At 39.3% G+C, this 22,709-nt stretch overlaps 1 protein-coding gene across 10 annotated transcripts in view; it reads left to right on the forward strand.

Moving 5' to 3' along the window:
- The window catches only part of LOC126297613 (biotin--protein ligase), a 429,285-nt gene that overhangs the window by 258,222 nt on the left and 148,354 nt on the right, over window positions 1-22,709 (forward strand). For all 10 annotated transcript variants that reach the window (XM_049988622.1, XM_049988625.1, XM_049988619.1 and 7 more), the window contains 2 exons: window positions 413-578; window positions 14,438-14,623. In XM_049988622.1, the coding sequence (XP_049844579.1) occupies window positions 413-578; window positions 14,438-14,623 (352 nt within the window). The remainder of the gene's footprint in view (window positions 1-412; window positions 579-14,437; window positions 14,624-22,709) is intronic.

Genomic DNA, 22,709 nt, shown 5'->3' on the forward strand with positions numbered 1-22,709 from the left:
TGTTACAAAAACCAAATTCCTTGGAATATCTGAAGACTTTTGCCCACTTGAGGTATCTACAATGAGATATGAGCAACTCTGTATTCGAGCCTGTATTCAAATTCATACATGCACAACAAGACTTGCTCTTTGTAAGAAAAGTTTTTCTGAGTAACATTATACCATAGCTATTAAAATGGTAGCTCTTAATTAAAATTTTTGTCAAAAATTTGTAAACTTACAACATATGTTTTAATATTGTATGTTACCAGTAAATAAAATGAATACTATTGCTGAATACAAAAAAGTACCTAAAATTTAAACTGCACTTGCTTTTCATGCATTTTGCAAACATAGACCTCACACTGATTCAAATTTCGTTATTCTCATTTTCAATAATCATATTGATGCTTTTGTGGATTCCCCACTACAGGAGAAATCCACCAGAGAAACTTCCATCAGTAGTTCTGGTATATGATGAAAACAGAGTGCCTCATGAACTCCAGATTGAGATCCTTGGAGCTGAGGAGACTTGGCACACACCATCATTAATTATGGCTACAGCTGCAGCATCTGGTGGAAGGTTTATCTTCTCTCAGGTCAGTATTGGTCTTGTTTGGGTAGCCTTGGAGAAGTGCTGCATATGGATTTATTTTGAAAATAGGTTGTTGTTATTCAATTTCTTCTTTTACATTCCTTTCATAGTGGTGGGAAGTACTTGCTAGCATTTTACTTTTTTTCGTTGCTGATATGAATATTGATAATAAAATAAATTTACCTTGAAGAAGCTAGGTGCTACATAGTGATCTTATAATAGCTAGGATTTACAAAAAGGAAATCGTATAGCACATTTCAAGCCCCTTATACTGAGTTGCTGTTACTACCACTTAGTATCACTCATTAAAAAGCATTTCCAGTGTCAATAAATGTGTCATTTAAAATAATGATTTTCTACATGTGCTGTTAGTACATAAATCCCCTTGCATCGAGTGTTTTGCTGCTGATATAATGCTACTAGTCCAGCCTCTCTAATTTAGTATTCGGCGTAGAATTATAACAGTGAACAAGAGCCGTAGTAGCTCCGCTCTGACCACCACCATCACAAATATTAACCAGTCTAAAGTCAAGTTCCGTGCTATAAACAACCGTGCAGGCCATTGCATATCTTCTCATATTTCACTTATGCAGTAAATTTACTTTAATTGAATTCAATCTAATTTATGTGCCTGGAAATGTTAGCCTTCCCATCCCCCCCCCCCCCACCCCCGAAAAAAAAAAAAATTATGATTTATGGATGTGGGGTCATCGTATAGCTAGCAATTGCAATACATATATTGCATCTGCAATGCTTGCTACAGTAGGTCATTCTCACTACATGTACTGTCTGTGTGCCACTTGAACACTACACTGAGGCCACATGTACTGTATTTACCACATGCACAGCCTGGTAATCAGACTGGGAATTGTGAATGTATAGCTTATGCTTTACAGCTTTGTCATATATATATATATATATATATATATATATATATATATATATATATATATATATATATATATATCCTGTTTCTCTTTTCCTTCATCCTTCTCCAAAATTCTTTCATTTTCTGAGAATGAGCTCTTTTCCTATCCTCTTACTATTTGACTCCAGATGTTTTCCTGTTGTATATTCTTAAAAACTTTGAAATTTTTTGCCTTCTAGTCTGAAGTCATCTCTGTTGAGTAAGGTCTCCTGTGTAATCTGCATTTCTTCCAAGTCCTTTTCTGCCTTGCCTCCTCACCCATTTTCTTTGTCTGTTTTCCTGTTTTGAAATAATGTTTGGATCTTGTGCTAATCTGTTTTCCTTCCTTCTCTCTAGATGTCCACAGAGTGTAATACGTCTTTTCATGATCTCATCTGTTATTTTATGGAAGAATGAATATTCCCGTATTTGCTTTCAAAATCCAGTTGTCATCTTTGTTCTTTATTGGACTTAATATTTTTCACAAGATTCTTCTTTCTTTCTTTGTTTCTTTTTAAAATCTTGGTTTTAACTCTGGTAGACAAATGAACAGTGGGAATGGAAAACATTCTGCAAGTGCTATTTTTCCACAAAAATATTTTCAATGCTATTGTGTTCTCAGTAATCTGTTTCAAGTCTGTAGACTTGATGGAGGTGCCAAACCACGGAGAAAGTCTTTAAACATGCATTAGTGGTGGTTCAGGATCTTTAAGCCAAGCTGTACTACCCTCTGGAGTTCAAGAATAAAAGAAATGTGATTTTTGTTGATTACAATTCTACAAGTTAAAAAATCTAATACTTTATTTCTATACTTGTATTATCACAAATAAAACAAAATGCTTGAGTACTGATGGCACTTGGAACAAAAACTTTCTTCATGCTGTTTTGTCAAAAACTGAAATTTTGGAAACTGCAACTATTCACAGAATAAAAAGTCATTCTTTCATGAAGAAAACAGCAACTAGCTACTGTTACTGTTAATAATGTTAATTATTTACACAAATGGTGCTCTTACCAGTTTTAAACCAACGGGTTCATCTTCAGACCAGCTGTTCATGGTTATATTAATTGTTGTTCTTTATATTAGCCAACTGCTAACATAAACAACAACAACAACAAAAATAAAATGTCTGAAGATGAATCTGTCAGTTCGAAGCTGGTAATGGAAGAATAAACATGTAACAACTTTCAGTTTCCAGATGGCACTTGGAACATAAGTATTTATTTCCTAATTTGTCTCCTTATTTTTTGCAGTGATGCAGTGAACAACATAATTCTGTGGTGTAACTCTTTCTCAAATTTTTGGGTACAGATAAGTTGCTTACAAACAGAGATACATTGTTTTCATTCTCCCAAAAAAAGTTAGATTTGGCACTTAGAATATTTTCCATTTTCACTCTTCAGACGTCTACCCACATTGAAAAAAATAGGATAACTATGATGTGTGATAAAAAAATGTTTTATTTATTTATTTACTAGCTGATAAATCTGTCATTGCCCAGGTATACATTTATTCCAATCTTCTGTTAGTCCATCTCCTCATCCCTACTCTCTCTGTCCAACTCCTCTTCCCTACTCTCTCTGCCCGTCTCCTCTTCCCTACTCTCTCTGTCCATCTCCTCTTCCCTACTCTCTCTGTCCGTCTCCTCTTCCCTACTCTCTCTGTCCATCTATTCCTTCCCTACTCTCTCTGTCCATCTCCTCCTTCCCCCTATCTCTACCCAACTCCTCCTTCCCCCTCTCTCTACCCATCTCCTCCTTCCCCCTCTCTCTACCCATCTCCTCCTCCCCCCTCTCCCTGAATTTTCATACCATCTCCTCCTTTCCCCTCTCTCTGCATATCTAACAAAAATGTAAGCGACAAACTTTTTTCCGTTTGGCATTTGGTGGGAGTCATAGAAAAGGTTTCATAGAGGTTTGAAATTATATGTAAAGTTTGTCGCAAGTATCGAAGTGCTCTCATTTTCAAATACTGGATAACTTAAGTGTGGGTATTCTCGCATTGTGGGCTACATGGTGTTTTCACCCCACCCTTTGATAAATAGGTGGTTGTTCTTTCCAGACAGTAAATGGTATATTTGATTGAAATTGGTCCAGTGATTTAGGAAGAGATGTGGAAAACACACACACACACACACACACACACACACACACACACACACACACACACATTTTTATGATTTGTATAGATATACATTTTTATATATATTCATACACATAGTCCACTGATTCTTTAATGCATCAAGACACAAGGATGTGAAATGACTCAAAAAATATATAAATGTGAATTAAATAGAATATATAAGAAAGACTGTTAGTGAAAATACAGTTAATTTGCATAAACATTTGCACAGAAAATAAAAACATAAAACTTGAACAAAAATAGTTGCAGACCGTCAAAATAAGCATATTACAAAGGTGAAAGTGTTAGACTGTGCCTAGTAAGCACATAAGCACACAAGAAATTTACCAATTAAACTACTAAGCACGCAGTTAATGAATCGCTTCTGTTTGAAGCTCATAAGAACAATTCACAAATGAACACTGCACTGTCCTATTGTGCCATTTCTTAAAGTTTCAGCTGTAGCATTCTCAGGGAGTCAGTACAAATGCTGGATGATTTTGTCCAGTTACTAGTCTGCACAGTAAACTCCATGCTGTTCGACTGCTGTGTTGTTGTTGTTGTGGTCTTCAGTCCTGAGACTGGTTTGATGCAGCTCTCCATGCTACTCTTATCTTGTGCAAGCTTCTTCATCTTCCAGTACCTACTGCAACCTACATCCTTCTGAATCTGCTTAGTGTATTCATCTCTTGGTCTCCCTCTCTGATTTTTACCCTCCACGCTACCCTCCAATACTAAATGGGTGATACCTTGATGCCTCAGAACATGTCCTACCAACCGATCCCTTCTTCTGGTCAAGTTGTGCCACAAACTTCTCTTCACCCCAACCCTATTCAATACTTCCTCATTAGTTATGTGATCTACCCATCTAATCTTCAGCATTCTTCTGTAGCACCACATTTTGAAAGCTTCTATTCTCTTCTTGTCCAAACTATTTATCGTCCATGTTTCACTTCCATACATGGCTACACTCCATACAAATACTTTCAGAAATGATTTCCTGACACTTAAATCTATACTCAATGTTAACAAATTTCTCTTCTTCAGAAACACTTTCGTTGTCATTGACAGTCTACATTTTATATCGTCTCTACTTTGACCATCATCAGTTATTTTGCTCCCCAAATAGCAAAACTCCTTTACTACTTTAAGTGTCTCATTTCCTAATCTAATTCCCTCAGCATTACCCGACTTATTTCGACTACATTCCATGATCCTCATTTTGCTTTTGTTGATGTTCATCTTATATCCTCCTTTCAAGACACTATCCATTCCGTTCAACTGCTCTTCCAAGTCCTTTGCTGTCTCTGACAGAATTACGATGTCTTCTCCATGGATTTTAATACCTACTCCGAATTTTTCTTTTGTTTCCTTTACTGCTTGCTCAACATACAGATTGAATAACATCGGGGAGAGACTACAACCCTGTCTCACTCCCTTCCCAACCACTGCTTCCCTTTCATCTCCCTTGACTCGTATAACTGCCGTCTGGTTTCTGTACAAATTGTAAATAGCCTTCGCTCCCTATATTTTACCCCTGCTACCTTCAGAATATGGAAGAGAGTATTCCAATCAACATTGTCAAAAGCTTTCTCTAAGTCTACAAATGCTAGAAACGTAGATTTGCCCTTCCTTAATCTAGCTTCTAAGGTAAGTCGTAGGGACAGTATTACCTCACATGTTCCAACATTTCTATGGAATCCAAACTGATCTTCCCCGAGGTCGGCTTCTGCTAGTTTTTTCGCGTTAGTATTTTGCAGCTGTGACTTACTAAACTGATTGTTCGGTAATTTTCACATCTGTCAACACCTGCTTTCTTTGGGATTGGAATTAATATATTCTTCTTGAAATCTGAGGGTATTTCGCCTGTCTCATACATCTTGCTCACCAGATGGTAGAGTTTTGTCAGGACTGGCTCTCCCAAGGTCGTCAGTAGTTTCAATGGAATGTTGTCTACTCCGGGGGCCTTGTTTCGACTCAGGTCTCTCAGTACTCTGTCAAACTCTTCACGCAGTATCGTATCTCCCATTTCATCTTCATCTACATCCTCTTCCATTTCCATAATACTGTCCTTAAGTACATCGCCCTTGTATAGACCCTCTATATACTCCTTCCACCTTTTTGCTTTCCCTTCTTTGGTTAGAACTGGGTTTCCATCTGAGCTCTTAATATTCATACAAGTGGTCCTCTTTTCTCCAAAGGTCTCTTTAATTTTCCTGTAGGCAGTATCTACCTTACCCCTAGTGAGACAAGCCTCTACATCCTTACATTTGTCCTCCGGCCATTCCTGCTTACCCATTTTGCACTTCCTGTCGATCTCATTTTTGAGACGTCTTTATTCCTTTTTGCCTGCTTCATTTACTGCATTTTTATATTTTCTCCTTTCATCAATTAAATTCAATATTTCTTCTGTTACCCAAGGATTTCTAGCAGCCCTCTTCTTTTTACCTACTTGATCCTCTGCTGCCTTCACTACTTCATCCCTCAAAGCTACCCATTCTTCTTCCACCGTATTTCTTTCCCCCATTCCTGTCAATTGTTCCCTGATGCTCTCCCTGAAACTCTGTACAACCTCTGGTTCTTTTAGTTTATCCAGGTCCCATCTCCTTAAATTCCCACCTTTTTGCAGTTTCTTTAGTTTTAATCTGCAGGTCATAACCAATAGATTGTAGTCAGAGTCCACATCTGCATCTGGAAATGTCTTACAATTTAAAACCTGGTTCCTAAATCTCTGTCTTACTATTATATAATCTATCTGAAAACTTCTAGTATCTCCAGGATTGTTCCATGTGTACAACCTTCTTTCATGATTCTTGAACCAAGTGTTACCTATGATTAAGTTGTGTTCTGTGCAAAATTCTACAAGGCGGCTTCCTCTTTCATTTCTTCGCTCCAGTCCATATTCTCCTACTACGTTTCCTTCTCTCCCTTTTCCTTCTACCGAATTCCAGTCACCGATGACTATTAAATTTTTGTCACCCTTCACTATCTGAATAATTTCTTTTATTTGATCATACATTTCATCAATTTCTTTGTCATCTGCAGAGTTAGTTGGCATATAAACTTGTGCTACTGTAGTAGGTGTGGGCTTCGTATCTATCTTGGCCACAATAATGCGTTCACTATGCTGTTTGTAGTACCTTACCCGCATTCCTATTTTCCTATTCATTATTAAACCTACTCCTGCATTACCCCTATTTGATTTTGTGTTTATAACCCTGTAGTCACCTGACCAAAAGTCTTGATCCTCCTGCCACCGAACTTCACTAATTCCCACTATATCTAACTTTAACCTATCCATTTCCCTTTTTAAAGTTTCTAATCTACCTGCCCGATTAAGGGATCTGACATTCCACGCTCCAATTCGTAGAGCGCCAGTTTTCTTTCTCCTGATAACGGCATCCTCTTGAGTAGTCCCCGCCCGGAGATCCGAATGGGGGACTATTTTACCTCCGGAATATTTTACCCAAGAGGACGCCATCATCATTTAATCATACATTAAAGCTGCATGCCCTCAGGAAAAATTACGGCCGTAGTTTCCCCTTGCTTTCAGCCATTCGCAGTACCAGCACAGCAAGGACGTTTTGGTTATTGTTACAAGGCCAAGTCAGTCAATCATCCAGACTGTTGCCCCTGCACCTACTGAAAAGGCTGCTGCCCCTCTTCAGGAACCACATGTTTGTCTGGCCTCTCAACAGATACCCCTCCGTTGTGGTTGCACCTAAGGTACGGCTATCTGTATCGCTGAGGCACGCAAGCCTCCCCACCAACGGCAAGGTCCATGGTTCATGGGGGGAGGGACTGCTGTGTTTAAAGTCTAAACTCTCCATTGTTTCTTTCCTTTCTAACAGTTGTTGCAGGGCTTCTAGCAGTTGTTAAGCTAGTACCTGGTTCCTTGTGCATTCATAAGAATTGAGGGATGAAGTAGTGAAGGCAGCAGAGGATCAAGTAGGTAAAAAGACGAGGGCTAATAGAAATCCTTGGGTAACAGAAGAAATATTGAATTTAATTGATGAAATGAGAAAATATAAAAATGCAGTGAATGAAGCAGGCATAAAGGAATACAAACATCTCAAAAATGACATCGAGAGGAAGTGCAAAATGGCTAAGCAGGGATGGCTAGAGGACAAATGTAAGGATGTAGAGGCTTATCTCACTAGGGGTAAGATAGGTACTGCCTACAGGAAAATTAAAGAGACCTTTGGAGAAAAGAGGACCACTTGTATGAATATTAAGAGCTCAGATGGAAACCCAGTTCTAACCAAAGAAGGGAAAGCAAAAAGGTGGAAGGAGTATATAGAGGGTCTATACAAGGGCGATGTACTTAAGGACAGTATTATGGAAATGGAAGAGGATGTAGATGAAGATGAAATGGGAGATACGATACTGCGTGAAGAGTTTGACAAAGCACTGAAAGACCTGAGTCTTAACAAGGCCCCTGGAGTAGACAACATTCTATTGGAACTACTGACGGCCTTGGGAGAACCAGTCCTGACAAAACTGTACCATCTGGTGAGCAAGATGTATGAGACAGGCGAAATACCCTCAGACTTCAAGAAGAATATAATAATTCCAGTCCCAAAGAAAGCAGGTGTTGACAGATGTGAAAATTACCGAACAATCAGTTTAATAAGCCACAGCTGCAAAATACTAACACGAATTCTTTACAGGCGAATGGAAAAACTAGTAGAAGCCGACTTCGGGGAAGGTCAGTTTGGATTCTGTAGAAATACTGGAACACGTGAGGCAATACTGACCTTACGGCTTATCTTAGAAGAAAGGTTAAGGAAAGGCAAACCTACGTTTCTAGCATTTGTAGACTTAAAGAAAGCTTTTGACAATGTTGACTGGAATACTCTCTTTCAAATTCTAAAGGTGTCAGAGGTAAAATACAGGGAGTGAAAGGCTATTTACAATTTGTACAGAAACCAGATGGCAGTCATAAGAGTCGAGGGGCATGAAAGGGAAGCAGTGGTTGGGAAAGGTGTAAGACAGGGTTGTAGCCTCTCCCCGATGTTATTCAATCTGTATATTGAGCAAGCAGTGAAGGAAACAAAAGAAAAATTCAGAGTAGGTATTAAAATCCATGAAGAAGAAATAAAAACCTTGAGGTTCGCTGATGACATTGTAATTATGGCAGAGACAGCAAAGGACTTGGAAGAGCAGTTGAATAGAATGGACAGTGTCTTGAAAGGAGGATATAAGATGAACATCAACAAAAACAAAATGAGGATAATGGAATGTAGTCGAATTAAGTCGGGTGATGCTGAGGGAATTAGATTAGGATGTGAGACACTTAAAGTAGTAAAGGAGTTTTGCTATTTGGGGAGCAAAATAACTGATGATGGTCAAAGTAGAGAAGATATAAAATGTAGACTGGCAATGGCAAGGAAAGCGTTTCTGAAGAAGAGAAATTTGTTAACGTTGAGTATAGATTTAAGTGTCAGGAAGTCATTTCTGAAAGTATTTGTATGGAGTGCATCCATGTATGGAAGTGAATCATGGACGATAAATAGTTTGGACAAGGAGAGAATAGAAGCTTTTGAAATGTGGTGCTACAGAAGAATGCTGAAGATTAGATGGGTAGATCACATAACTAATGAGGAAGTAGTTAATCGGATTGGGGGGAAGAGAAGTTTGTGGCACAACTTGACCAGAAGAAGGGATCGGTTGGTAGGACATGTTCTGAGGCATCAAGGGATCACCATTTTATTATTGGAGGGCAGCATGGAGGGTAAATATCGTAGAGGGAGACCAAGAGATGACTACAGTAAGCAGATTCAGAAGGATGTAGGTTGCAGTAGGTACTGGGAGATGAAGAAGCCTGCACAGGATAGAGTAGCATGGAGATCTGCATCAAACCAGTTTCAGGACTGAAGACCACAACAACACAACTTTTGGCACACTTCATTCTGACTGGGAATATAAGATTTTGTTACTCATTAGTGCACATATTTTTTTGGCAGAACTAATTGCTAAGACAGCAAATCTTTCATATCTCTCTACTTTTGATGGAATCCATTTAGTGTCATTTTCCAGTTGTTTACTGAATTTGTTCCAGTTAGCCTTTTGAAAATTCCTTCTAGGTAGGGGCAGGGAACAGTTGCTGGGAATGGATTGTGGTAGTGTCAAGTTTAAGTTTTCATGCCAGTTTGCTTAGATATTCACTTTTGCTACAGCTCATGCTTTCTGTGTTAATTTGGCATATTTTGATTTTGAAACCAGTTATTGTCAAATGGCCCTGAAAAGAACTGTTAAAGAGTATTGTTTGCTCCTTTGTCAGCACAGAGTTTTTGCTAGGATATCAAAAGACAGTCTGGCAGTTCATTATCACTGCTTCTTTAGTATTAACCAGGAGGCATGTGTAACATTCTGTTATGGATGTGAGCAGCTTTACCCCTATCCACTCCACATTTATTATCCATTTTTTTAAAACGCTAGAGTGCATCGAATGTGGTTTGTAAGCAAACAATCGTGCAAGAAATGTATGAACTAAACCACTGAGCACACAGGTAATGAAAATAAGTTGCTTCTGTTTGAAGCTCATAAGAATAATCGACAAATGGATGGTGTACTCTCCTGTGACGCTGCTGGAAGAGGAGTCTCACTGGACCGTGTCAGTCTGTTCCTGTATACTAGGCCATCATCCCGTCATTGCTGCAATACACAACACACCAGAGTGAGTCAACACCAGCAGTGAAGCAGATGCCCCTATCACTGACATGTGAGCTTGATGTCATCATGAACAATGTTACTGCCCTCTTGAATGTGGAGCTCAAAACACTAGCTCAAACAGAATGATTTATCTTTTTATTCGTATGCCAGAGATAGGAACACTAATTAGAGAAGTAGGTTTACTTAAGTTTTTTTCAACCATATGTCCATATCTATCCATGCTGTCTACATTCATAGAAAATGAGTAGATAAAATACTGGACTATGAAACTGAGTGAGGTGGCACGGTGGTTAGCACACTGGACTCGCATTTGGGAGGATGATGGTTGAAACCCGTGTCTGGCCATCCTGATTTACGTTTTCCGTAATTTCCCTAAATCGCATCAGGAAAATGCTGAGATGGTGCCTTTGAAAGGGCATGGCTGACTTCTTTCCCCATCCTTCCCTAATCCTGTGGGATCGATAACCTTGCTGTTTCATCCTCTCTCCCAAACCGATCAACCAACCAACATGGACTATTAATATGTAAATGAACACGTTGTACTAGTAGCAATTAAAGGTCCAAGAGGAGTCCTAAGAATAATAGTAACTTATGTTCAAGAAGAAGGAAGAATTGATGAGTCTAAGGCCCCTTGTGAAACAATTAAAAGAGATATGAAACAGATACAATGAAATTAAGATTTTAAATATGGAAGATCTCAATGCTGGTATTGGAAGTATATCAGCTCCCAAAATATTAGGCAGATTTGGGGGAAACGTATGTAATGAAAAGGGAAAAATACTAAGAGGTTTTCCTGCCGTTAATCATTTAAAAATTACCAATACTCTCTTTAGGGAGAAACACATACACAAATTTAACTGGTTAGCAACAGGATATAGCTCTATTATAGAGTTACGATAATAAATGAGGGATTTCCTGGACAGCCTAGAGACACCCTTCTATAGTTATTTTCTGTCTTCCAACACTTGATTTGCATTTTCATGAACAAATTTTGTCCTGCATGCTATTATTACTGGGGAACTTGATGATACTGATAATGTGTTAAAAAACCAGATTTCATCTTGTAGTGATCACTACAAATGTTATAGTAGCTTAAGTTACATCCATGACTTTTTGTGTACTATACTCACTTTCAAACTTATTGATATTCATTACTCTTATCATGATCACTTACAATCATCTAGATTCTAGCAAGGAGTGGTTTGTTCTCTTCCATAAGAGTGGGGAGAAGTTCTTGCAATGATTTAACAGTTTTTTCACAGCATTAGTAGTACTTCAGTAAACTGGCACGCATATGTCAAGTATGTTAGTGGCAAGAAACAATCAATGCCTTCTCTGCGCGATAGCAATGGAAATACTATCGAAGACAGTGCTGCCAAAGCAGAGTTACTTAACACAGCCTTCCGAAAGGCCTTCACAAAAGAAGATGAAGTAAATATCCCAGAATTCGAATCGAGAACAGCTGCCGACATGAGTAACATGGAAGTAAATATCCTCGGAGTAGTGAAGCAACTTAAATTACTTAATAAAAGTAAGTCTTCTGGTCCAAACTGTATACCAGTTAGGTTCCTTTCGGAGTATGCTGATGCATTAGCTCCATACTTAACAATCATATACAACCGTTCGCTCGACGAAATATCCGTACCCAAAGACTGGAAAGTTGCACAGGTCACACCAATATTCAAAAAAAGGTAGGAGTAATCCACTAAATTACAGGCCCATATCATTAATGTCAATATTTAGCAGGATTTTGGAACATATATTGTGTTCGAACATTATGCATTACCTCGAAAAAAATGGTCTATTGACACACAGTCAACATGGGCTTAAGAAAACATCGTTCCTGTGAAACACAACTAGCTCTTTATTTACATGAAGTGCTGAGTACTATTGACAAGGGATTTCAGATCGATTCCATATTTCTGGATTTCCGGAAGGCTTTTGACACAGTACCACACAAGCGGCTCGTAGGGAAAGTGCATGCTTATGGAATATCGTCTCAGTTATGTGACTGGATTTGTGTTTTCATGTCAGAGAGATCACAGTTCGTAGTGATTGATGGAAAGTCATCCGAGTAAAACAGAAGTGATTTCTGGCATTCCTCAAGGTAGTTTTATAGGCCCTTTGCTGTTCCTTATCTGTATAAACGATTTGGGAGACAATCTGAGCAGTTGTCTTCGGTTGTTTGCAGATGATGTGTCATTTATTGATTAATAAAGTCATCAGAAGATCAAAACAAATTGCAAAATGATTTAGAAAAGATAGCTGAATGGTGCGAAAAGTGGCAGTTGACCCTAAATAATAAAAAGTGTGAGGTCGTCCACATGAGTGCTAAAGGGAACTCGTTAAACTTTGGTTACACGATAAATCAGTCTAACCTAAATGCCGTAAATTCTACTAAATACCTAGGTATTACAATTATGCACAACAAGAACACATAGAAAATGTTGTGGGGGAGGCTAACCAAATACTGAATTTTATTGGTAGGACACTTAGAAAATGTAACAGACCTACTAAGGAGACTGCCTACACTACGCTTGTCTGTCCTCTTTTAGAACACTGCTGTGCGATGTGGGATCCTTACCTGATAAGACTGACGGAATACATCAAAATAGTTCAAATAAAGGCAGCACGTTTTGTATTATCGCGAAATATGGGAGAGAGCGTCACAGAAATGATACAAGATTTGAGCTGGACATCATTAAAAGAAAGGCGTTTTTCGTTGTGACGGAATCTTATCACAAAATTTCAATCACCAACTTTCTCCTCCGAATGCGAAAATAGGTGTTCATTCTTTCCACTCGCAAATTATAATTAAAACAGAAATAGACAGATGCTTACTGATCAAGGTAAAGAATGGCTGGAGCTTTGTAAATATTTGTAATGATGGTTGATATAAGGTCCTGCAGAATCATTGCTAGCTTCTCCTCTTTCTGTTGTACTCTCTTCCTGTGGTTCGCCTTTCATTGTTCATTTGATTTTAAACATTGTCTTGGACCTTCCTGGTGTTCAAGCTTCTTTCGCTTTGTTTCACTTCTGTATTGTTAAAAAAAATAAGAGAGAGAGAGAGAGAGAGAGAGAGAGAGAGAGAACTTTGACATAGTCCAAAACTATTGTAGTACCTTGTGTAGCATAAATCATTTCTGTATATGTGGTGTCGGTTCTCTCTGACATGTCCGAAAGAACAGACACCACATATAAGGTGAGAAAGACCAATGATCTCTTCAGTGTGAATGCATATCAGGCTCAAACTCGTATGTGAATCAGTGAAATACCATGAATAATGAGGGTAAGGGGCAGGGGGACTATGTCATCAGTGTGTGGATAAGTTGAGAATTTGGGTCTAATGAAAGGCATGTTAGGGTAGTCCGTGCAGTTGTGATGACCACTGTGTCCGAATGGCTTAGTGGTTGGTGCATCTGCATAGAGAGCAGAAGACCTGGCTTTGAATCCGAGTCCAGAACTAATTTTCAGCTTTTGCTCTTGATTCTTAAAACATAACAGAACATGCAAATAAGTTGTTTTTGAGATTAATATGTAAAAAAAAAGGCTTCAAAATAACATTTTGGAATCTGTTGCTTCATTTAATTCCAAGGATGCTTGAAAAATAATTAAGGTGGAACATACTAGTGAATTTATTGCATTTTCATTCCAGTGCAAAGATGATGGACCTTACAGATAGAAGTACAAAATGGTCCTTTTTTATAGTTGTTTCTTATTTTAGTTTACTTCTTGCCTTCTTCATACTTTTAGTTGTTTCATAGGCATAAAACTTCGTGATTTGCTTTTTAGTGCTTGTAACCTGTCTGTACGTGGTAGTTCAACTGAGGGCTAACAATGTCCAAGCTATTTTTCCTGCCTCTGCAACTACGTTGGAAACTTAGCACTCTGTCTTTGTTGTCTATATTTGCCGTTTTAATTGCAAAATGGTTGATATGGATCTTGCTGTGTTTAAAGGTTTTGTTAAGTCATTTAACCTGTTGCTGTATGCAGAAACTTTGCTGTCATATGAAAATTGTAATGTTGATATTTTAAGTTGCTCTGAAACAAATATAAGTAATATTACTCTTTAAAAATGTTACTCTTGTTCATAAATTTTACTGTAACATTGTTGGATTAAAGTTGAAGCTACTGTTACACACCACAATGTGTGTTACAGGTCCACCTTGAGATTGATCCACAACAGTATGAACAAGAAAAAGAAAAGTTTCGAACACTTCAGGCTAGTGACAGTGCAAGGTTGGCAATTTTGAGAGATTTGCTGAGTGTACATCTGGGAATAGAGTGCTCATTGTCGGATACTGTTCCTCATTACAAACCTGGATATTTACTAGGGAGAAGTGAGGTGAGTTTTCATTTTTTTTAAAGTTGTTGGGCTTTGATGCTTTGTTGATAACATGCACCTGCTATGACTATGATAAATTGTCGTTTTATTTGCATTTAAAGTAGAGCTTTAGTATAACAGTTTAATGTCTGTCTTATGACATACTGTCACATAGAAGAAGGTGTAATTGGATGAATGACGAACACTAACTTCACTTAACGAAGTATTATTCGGCACTTGCACAGACAAGACCGCAGAGCAAACTGCATCCAGCCAGAACACATACAGTATATATATATATATATATATATATATATATATATATATATATATATATTAAAAATAAAGATTCCAAGACTTACCAAGCGGGAAAGCGCTGGCAGACAGGCACATGAACAAAACACACAAACACACACACAGAATTACAAGCTTTCGCAACTGGCAGTTGCTTCGTCAGGAAGGAAGGAAGGAGAGGGAAAAATGAAAGGGTGTGGGTTTTAAGGGAGAGGGTAAGGAGTCATTCCAATCCCGGGAGCGGAAAGACTTCCCTTAGGGGAAAAAAAGGACAGGTGTACACTCGCACACACACACACACATATCCATCCGCACATACACAGACACAAGCAGACATATATATATATATATATAGAACATTCCAGTACAATGATTCTTGATATTTGCGGATACTTCTAGAATGTTCTCAAACCGAATATAGAAATTAAAATTGAATAGTTTTGAACTCGTGACCCTCGATGCGGAGCGTGGAATGTCAGATCCCTTAATCGAGCAGGTAGGTTAGAAAATTTAAAAAGGGAAATGGATAGGTTAAAGTTAGATATAGTGGGAATTAGTGAAGTTTGGTGGCAGGAGGAACAAGACTTTTGGTCAGGTGAATACAAGGTTATAAATACAAAATCAAATAGGGGTAATGGAGGAGTAGGTTTAATAATGAATAAAAAAAATAGGAGTGCGGGTAAGCTACTACAAACAGCATAGTGAACGCATTATTGTGGCCAAGATAGACACAAAGCCCATGCCTACTACAGTAGTACAAGTTTATATGCCACTCGCTCTGCAGATGATGAAGAAATTGATGAAATGTATGATGAAGAAATTATTCAGGTAGTGAAGGGAGACGAAAATTTAATAGTCATGGGTGACTGGAATTCGTCAGTAGGAAAAGGGAGAGAAGGAAATGTAGTAGGTGATTATGGATTGGGGCTAAGAAATGAAAGAGGAAGCCGTCTGGTAGAATTTTGCACAGAGCATAACTTAATCATAGCTAACACTTGGTTCAAGAATCATAAAAGAAGGTTGTATACATGGAAGAATCCTGGAGATACTAAAAGGTATCAGATAGATTATATAATGGTAAGACAGAGATTTAGGAATCTGGTTTTAAATTGTAGGACATTTCCAGGGGCAGATGTGGACTCTGACCACAATCTATTCGTCATAACCTGTAGGTTAAAACTGAAGAAACTGCAAAAAGGTGGGAATTTAAGGACATGGGATGTGGATAAGCTGAAAGAACCAGAGGTTGTACAGAGTTTCAAGGAGAGCATAACGGAACAATTGACAGGAATGGGGGAAAGAAACACAGTAGAAGAAGAATGGGTAGCTCTGAGGGATGAAGTAGTGAAGGCAGCAGAGGATAAAGTAGGTAAAAAGACGAGGGCTGCTAGAAATCCCTGGGTAACAGAAGAAATATTGAATTTAATTGATGAAAGGAGAAAATATAAAAATGCAGTAAATGAAGCAGGCAAAAAGGAATACAGACGTATTATTATCTCACTAGGGGTGAGCTGCAAAGCGATTTAGAAAAGATTGCTGCATGGTGTGTCAGGTGGCAGTTGACGCTAAATAATGAAAAGTGTGAGATGATCCACATGAGTTCCAAAAGAAATCCCTTGGAATTCGATTACTCGATAAATAGTACAATTCTCAAGGCTGTCAATTCAACTAGGTACTTGGGTGTTAAAATTACGAACAACTTCAGTTGGAAGGACCACATAGATAATATTGTCGGGAAGGCGAGCCAAAGGTTGCGTTTCATTGGCAGGACACTTAGAAGATGCAACAAGTCCACTAAAGAGACAGCTTACACTACACTCGTTCGTCCTCTGTTAGAATATTGCTGCGCGGTGTGGGATCCTTACCAGGTGGGATTGACGGAGGACATCGAAAGGGTGCAAAAAAGGGCAGCTCGTTTTGTATTATCGCGTTATAGGGGAGAGAGTGTGGCAGATATGATACACGAGTTGGGATGGAAGTCATTACAGCATAGACGTTTTTCGTCGCGGCGAGACCTTTTTACGAAATTTCAGTCACCAACTTTCTCTTCCGAATGCGAAAATATTTTGTTGAGCCCAACCTACATAGGTAGGAATGATCATCAAAATAAAATAAGAGAAATCAGAGCTCGAACAGAAAGGTTTAGGTGTTCAGGAGTGGAATGGTAGAGAGATAGTATGATTGTGGTTCGATGAACCCTCTGCCAAGCATTTAAATGTGAATTGCAGAGTAGTCATGTAGATGTAGATGTAAATGCATGCAACAATAATGTTCTAGTTTGTGTCTGCTATATTCTCTGACCAATGGTACGGAATGACAAAGAATGCTGCCAAGAGTCAACTACTTGTTCAGATATGAAAGGGTTACAATGTACATGGTGCACAATAATGGTGATGCTTCATTGTGGTTGTCAGTCATGGTTGACCGCTTGCTGTTCGGGAGTGGAATAGTAGAGAAATAGTATGATTGTGGTTCGATGAACCCTCTGCCAAGCACTTAAATGTGAATTGCAGAGTAGTCATGTAGATGTAGAGGGGTAAGATAGATACTGCCTACAGGAAAATTAAAGAGACCTTTGGAGAGAAGAGAACCACGTGTATGAATATCAAGAGCTCAGATGGCAACCCAGTTCTAAGCAAAGAAGGGAAGGCAGAAAGGTGGAAGGAGTATATAGAAGGTTTATACAAGTGCGATGTACTTGAGGACAATATTATGGAAATGGAAGAGGATGTAGATGAAGACGAAATGGGAGATAAGATTCTGCGTGAAGAGTTTGACAGAGCACTGAAAGACCTGTGTCGAAACAAGGCCCCCAGAGTAGACAATATTCCATTAGAGCTACTGACGGCCTTGGGAGAGCCAGTCATGACAAAACTGTACCAGCTGGTGAACAAGATGTATGAGACAAGAAGAATATAATAATTCCAATCCCAAAGAAAGCAGGTGCTGACAGATGTGAAAATTACCGAACTATCAGTTTAATAACTCACAGCTGCAAAATACTAACGCGAATTCTTTACAGACGAATGGAAAAACTGGTAGATGCGGACCTCGGGGAGGATCAGTTTGGATTCCGTAGAAATGTTGGAACACGTGAGGCAGTACTGACCTTACAACTTATCTTAGAAGAAAGATTAAGGAAAGGCAAACCTACATTTCTAGCATTTGTAGACTTAGAGAAAGCTTTTGACAATGTTGACTGGAATACTTTCTTTCAAATGCTGAAGGTGGCAGGGGTAAAATTCAGGGTGCGAAAGGCTATTTACAATTTGTACAGAAACCAGATGGCAGTCATAAGAGTCGAGGGGCATGAAAGGGAAGCAGTGGTATATTGAACAAGCAGTAAAGGAAACAAAAGAAAAATTCGGAGTAGGTATTAAAATTCATGGAGAAGAAGTAAAAACTTTGAGGTTCGCCGATGACATTGTAATTCTGTCAGCGACGGCAAAGGACTTGGAAGAGCAGTTGAACGGAATGGTCAGTGCCTTGAAAGGAGTATATAAGATGAACAGCAACAAAAGCAAAACGAGGATAATGGAATGTAGTCAAATTAAATCGGGTGGTGCTGAGGGAATTAGATTAGGGAATGAGACACTTAAAGTAGTAAAGGAGTTTTGCTATTTAGGTAGTAAAATAAGTGATGATGGTCGAAGTAGAGAGGATATAAAATGTAGACTGGCAATGACAAGGAAAAATGTTTCTGAAGAAGAGAAATTTGTTAACATCGAATATAGATTTATGTATCAGGAAGTCGTTTCTGAAAGTATTTGTTTGGAGTGTAGCCATGTATGGAAGTGAAACATGATGATAACTAGTCTGGACAAGAAGAGAATAGAAGCTTTCGAAATGTGGTGCCACAGAAGAATGCTGAAGATTAGGTGGGTAGATCACATAACTAATGAGGAGGATTGGGGAGACGAGAAGTTTGTGCCACAACTTGACTAGAAGAAGGGATCGGTCGGTATGACATGTTTTGAGGCATCAAGAGATCACAAATATAGCATTGGAGGGCTGCGTGGAGGGTAAATATCGTAGAGGGAGACCAAGAGATGAATACACTAAACAGATTCAGAAGGATGTAGGTTGCAGTAGGTACTGGGAGATGAAGCAGCTTGCACAGGATAGAGTAGCATGGAGAGCTGCATCAAACCATTCTCAGGACTGAAGACAACAACAACAACAACAACAACCCTCGATGCAACAGTTACTATCATATCCACTACACCACAGTGCTACTCAGCTTCTGCTGCAACATTGCTTCCTCATTAAGGAACAGCATCTCAGTGTTACGTCCTCCTAGTCCTGGAACGAGTAATCGGTCCTGCATACTCTGGCTCCTGATGACTGATTCTCGCCCTGATGGTAATCTTCTTAGAACTTCTTTTGCCGCTATGCTCTTTATCACCTTTCCGCTTGTTGCCTGTCGTTGGAGCTTAAAATTTATCCTGGGTTGCCGGATCCTTATAGGGCTTCATTCGAAGGACGTTAACTGTTTCTCTGGTCTTTCATCGTCTTCTGATGGGGTCGAAACCTTCAACTTCATAAGTAACATCACACAACTGTCCTACAACCTTATTAGGTCCAAATTAGCGCATGAGGAGCTTCTCAGAGAAACTAACCTTCCGAACAGGAGTGAAGATCCAGACGAGGTCATCAGGCTGGTAGACAACAGGGCAGTGGCTCATGTCATACCTTTGGCGATCGTTTTCTTGAGCCTGCAGCATGCAGAGTGAGCTAACTGCTGAGCTTCCCCAGCTCTGGTTAACACCTGGCCAATGTAGTCGTCGTCCATGTCATCAGTATGTAATGGAAACATAGTGTCCATCATCGGAGTCGCCTCATGCTCTCGTGCCCGGAAAAAGGACATAAATCCCGTAGTGTCTTGTTTGGAGGTGGCGTAGGCAATCGTCACAAAAGGTAGCACCTCATCCCAGTTGCTCTGCTCAACACTGATGAACATTGATAGCATGTAGGGTCAGGTCTTATTAAGGTGTACAGTAAGCCCATTAGTTTGTGGATGGTAGGCAGTCGTCATGTGACGAGTAATGTGTCACCGACATTTTAACGCTGTCACAAGATTCGATTGACAAACTTTCCCTCGATCCATAATTAATGACGTTGGGGCACCATGTTTTAATACACTGTCTTCCACAATGAATTTGGCTATGTCGGATGTTTCAGCTGTTTTCACTGCTTTTGTAATGGCATGGCATCTCAGATAATCAGTGCAAACAATAATCCATCTATTGCCACTAGCAGACATCGGAAATCGACCAAATAGGTCAATCCCAACATGCTGGAAAGGCGTTTCTGCTGGTGGAATTGGTATGAGTCATCAGGTGGTTTCTGAGGGACTGCCTTTCTCCTCTGGCACTCTGGACAGTTGAGCAAGCAGTAAAGGAAAAAAAGAAAAATTTGGAGTAGATATTAAAATCCAGGGAGAAGAAACAAAAACTTTGAGGTTCGCCGATGACATTGTAATTCTGTCAGAGACAGCAAAGGACTTGGAATAGCAGTTGAACGGAATGAATAGTGTCGTGAAAGGAGAATATAAGATGAACATCAACAAAAGCAAAACGAGGATAATGGAATGTAGTCTAATTAAGTCGGGTGATGCTGAGGGAATTAGATTAGGAAATGAGACGCTTAAAGTAGTAAAGGAGTTTTGCTATTTGGGGAGTAAAATAACTGATGATGGTCGAAGTAGAGAAGATATAAAATGTAGACTGGCAATGGCAAGGAAAGCGTTTCTGAAGAAGAGAAATTTGTTAACATCGAGTATAGATTTAAATGTCAGGAAGTCGTTTCTGAAAGTATTTGTATGGAGTGTATCCATATATGGAAGTGAAACATGGACAATAAATATTTTGGACAAGAAGAGAATAGAAGCTTTCGAAATGTGGTGCTACAGAAGAATGTTGAAGATTAGGTGGGTAGATCATGTAACTAATGAGGAGGTATTGAATAGGATTGGGGAGAAGAGAAGTTTATGTCACAACTTGACCAGAAGAAGGGTCCGGTTGGTAGGACATGTTCTGAGGCATCAAGGGATCACCAATTTAGTATTGGAGGACAGCGTGGAGGGAAAAAATCGTAGAGGGAGACCAAGAGATGACTACACTAAGCAGATTCAGAAGGATGTAGGTTGCATTAGGTACTGGGAGATGAAGGAGCTTGCACAGGATAGATTAGCATGGAGAGCTGTATCAAACCAGTCTCAGGACTGAAGACCACAACAACAACAACAACAACAATACTTTTAGGAATAGGAAATGCCATTATTGATCTCACCTTTTCTAGGTCTGTCTGCACACCTTTGTTTGACACAAGGTTTCCAAGTATTTTGATTTCTTTTGCTCCAAAGAGACACTTTCTTGGATTAAGTTTCAGTCCGGCTTGTTGGAGACACTTAAGAACGGCCCTCAGTCTTTTTATATGTTCATCAAATGTGTCTGAGAACACTATAATGTCATATATATCACAAAGACACATCGTCCTCTTCAGGTGCCTTAGAAGATTATCCATTATCCAATCAAAAGTTGCTTGTAACACAAACCAAACGTCATTACCGAATGCAGTTTTCTCATGAGTAGCCTCAGCCACTTAGATTTGCCAGTATCCAGAGTACATGGCCATGGCTGAAAACAACTTAGCCTCTTCAGACAATCTAGTGTATCTTCAATTCTTGGAAGAGGGTAAACATCCTTTTTAGTTATCTCAGCACGATTTCTGTAATCAACACAAAAGCACCAACTGCCATCCTACTCCCTGATGAGGACCACTGGTGGGAAGCATGGGCTCTGCGAATTATTCGACGTTCCGTTGCTGACACACAGTATGCTCTCTGGCTTGTTGAATAATGGTCTCCAGTGCTAATCTTGTGCTTCACCATCGATTTGTCTAATTTGCTCTTCAACTGTGGATTGAAGCATTCAGAGAACTCTTGAAGAATGGCAAGTAGCTTCTTGTGTTGTTCCTTCGTGAGATCTGGTGATAGTTGAGCTAGAAGATCATGTCTCGTAGTGATAGCACTAATTTCACCCACAGACTTGGCATGGGAGGTTTCTAAGATGCTCAGCTGTTCTTCAATTAACGGCTCAGCAGTTGTACACACATGCGTCTTGGAAGGATTTGCAGATCTTGGCAACAGTTAACACTCTACAATTCACTGAATCCATTCTTAAACAAGATGACAGAGGCTGGGATGACGAAGTTATTCTTCAGTGTTATGCTCATCTTACATTCCACTACAAGATCCATTGGTTGATGCATGACAGTTACCTTTCTAGTACTAACTCCAGGAATGATCTCTTCATCCACCACACATAGTCTCCACACACTCGGATGCACATCTTCCTCATCTCGTCTAGCATAATCTTCAAGCGACCACAATCTGTAATTTCCTGAGAAGCTTTCAAAAAGTCCCATCTGAGAATGACGTCATGACTGCACTCTTGTAAGACGATGAATTCTAAGGACTGTGTATGGCCACTTAAACCCACACGAATGGTACATATTCCTGTAGGTTTTACATATTTCCCATTAGCTCAATGAGCAGAGATGTTTTGTTGTTTTCTGCAATTGGTGACGGTTCTTCTCCAAAATGACTGAATATGATTATCCAGAGTCGACAAGAGCTTGGGATGGTCGTCCATGAGGATACTGGCGTAGTTTCCTATCATTTTTGCAGTGATCAATGGCGGAGGATTTTTCTCTTCAGCGGCCTTACCCCCAAGGAAGGTCACACCCTTTAGTTTCCCAGGTTGCGGCAGCTAGATGACCAGCTGGAGCTTCTAAACAGTGATGGAGACCT

Source organism: Schistocerca gregaria, chromosome X (assembly GCF_023897955.1).
Source record: "Schistocerca gregaria isolate iqSchGreg1 chromosome X, iqSchGreg1.2, whole genome shotgun sequence".
NCBI classification, from domain to species: Eukaryota; Metazoa; Arthropoda; class Insecta; order Orthoptera; family Acrididae; genus Schistocerca; species Schistocerca gregaria.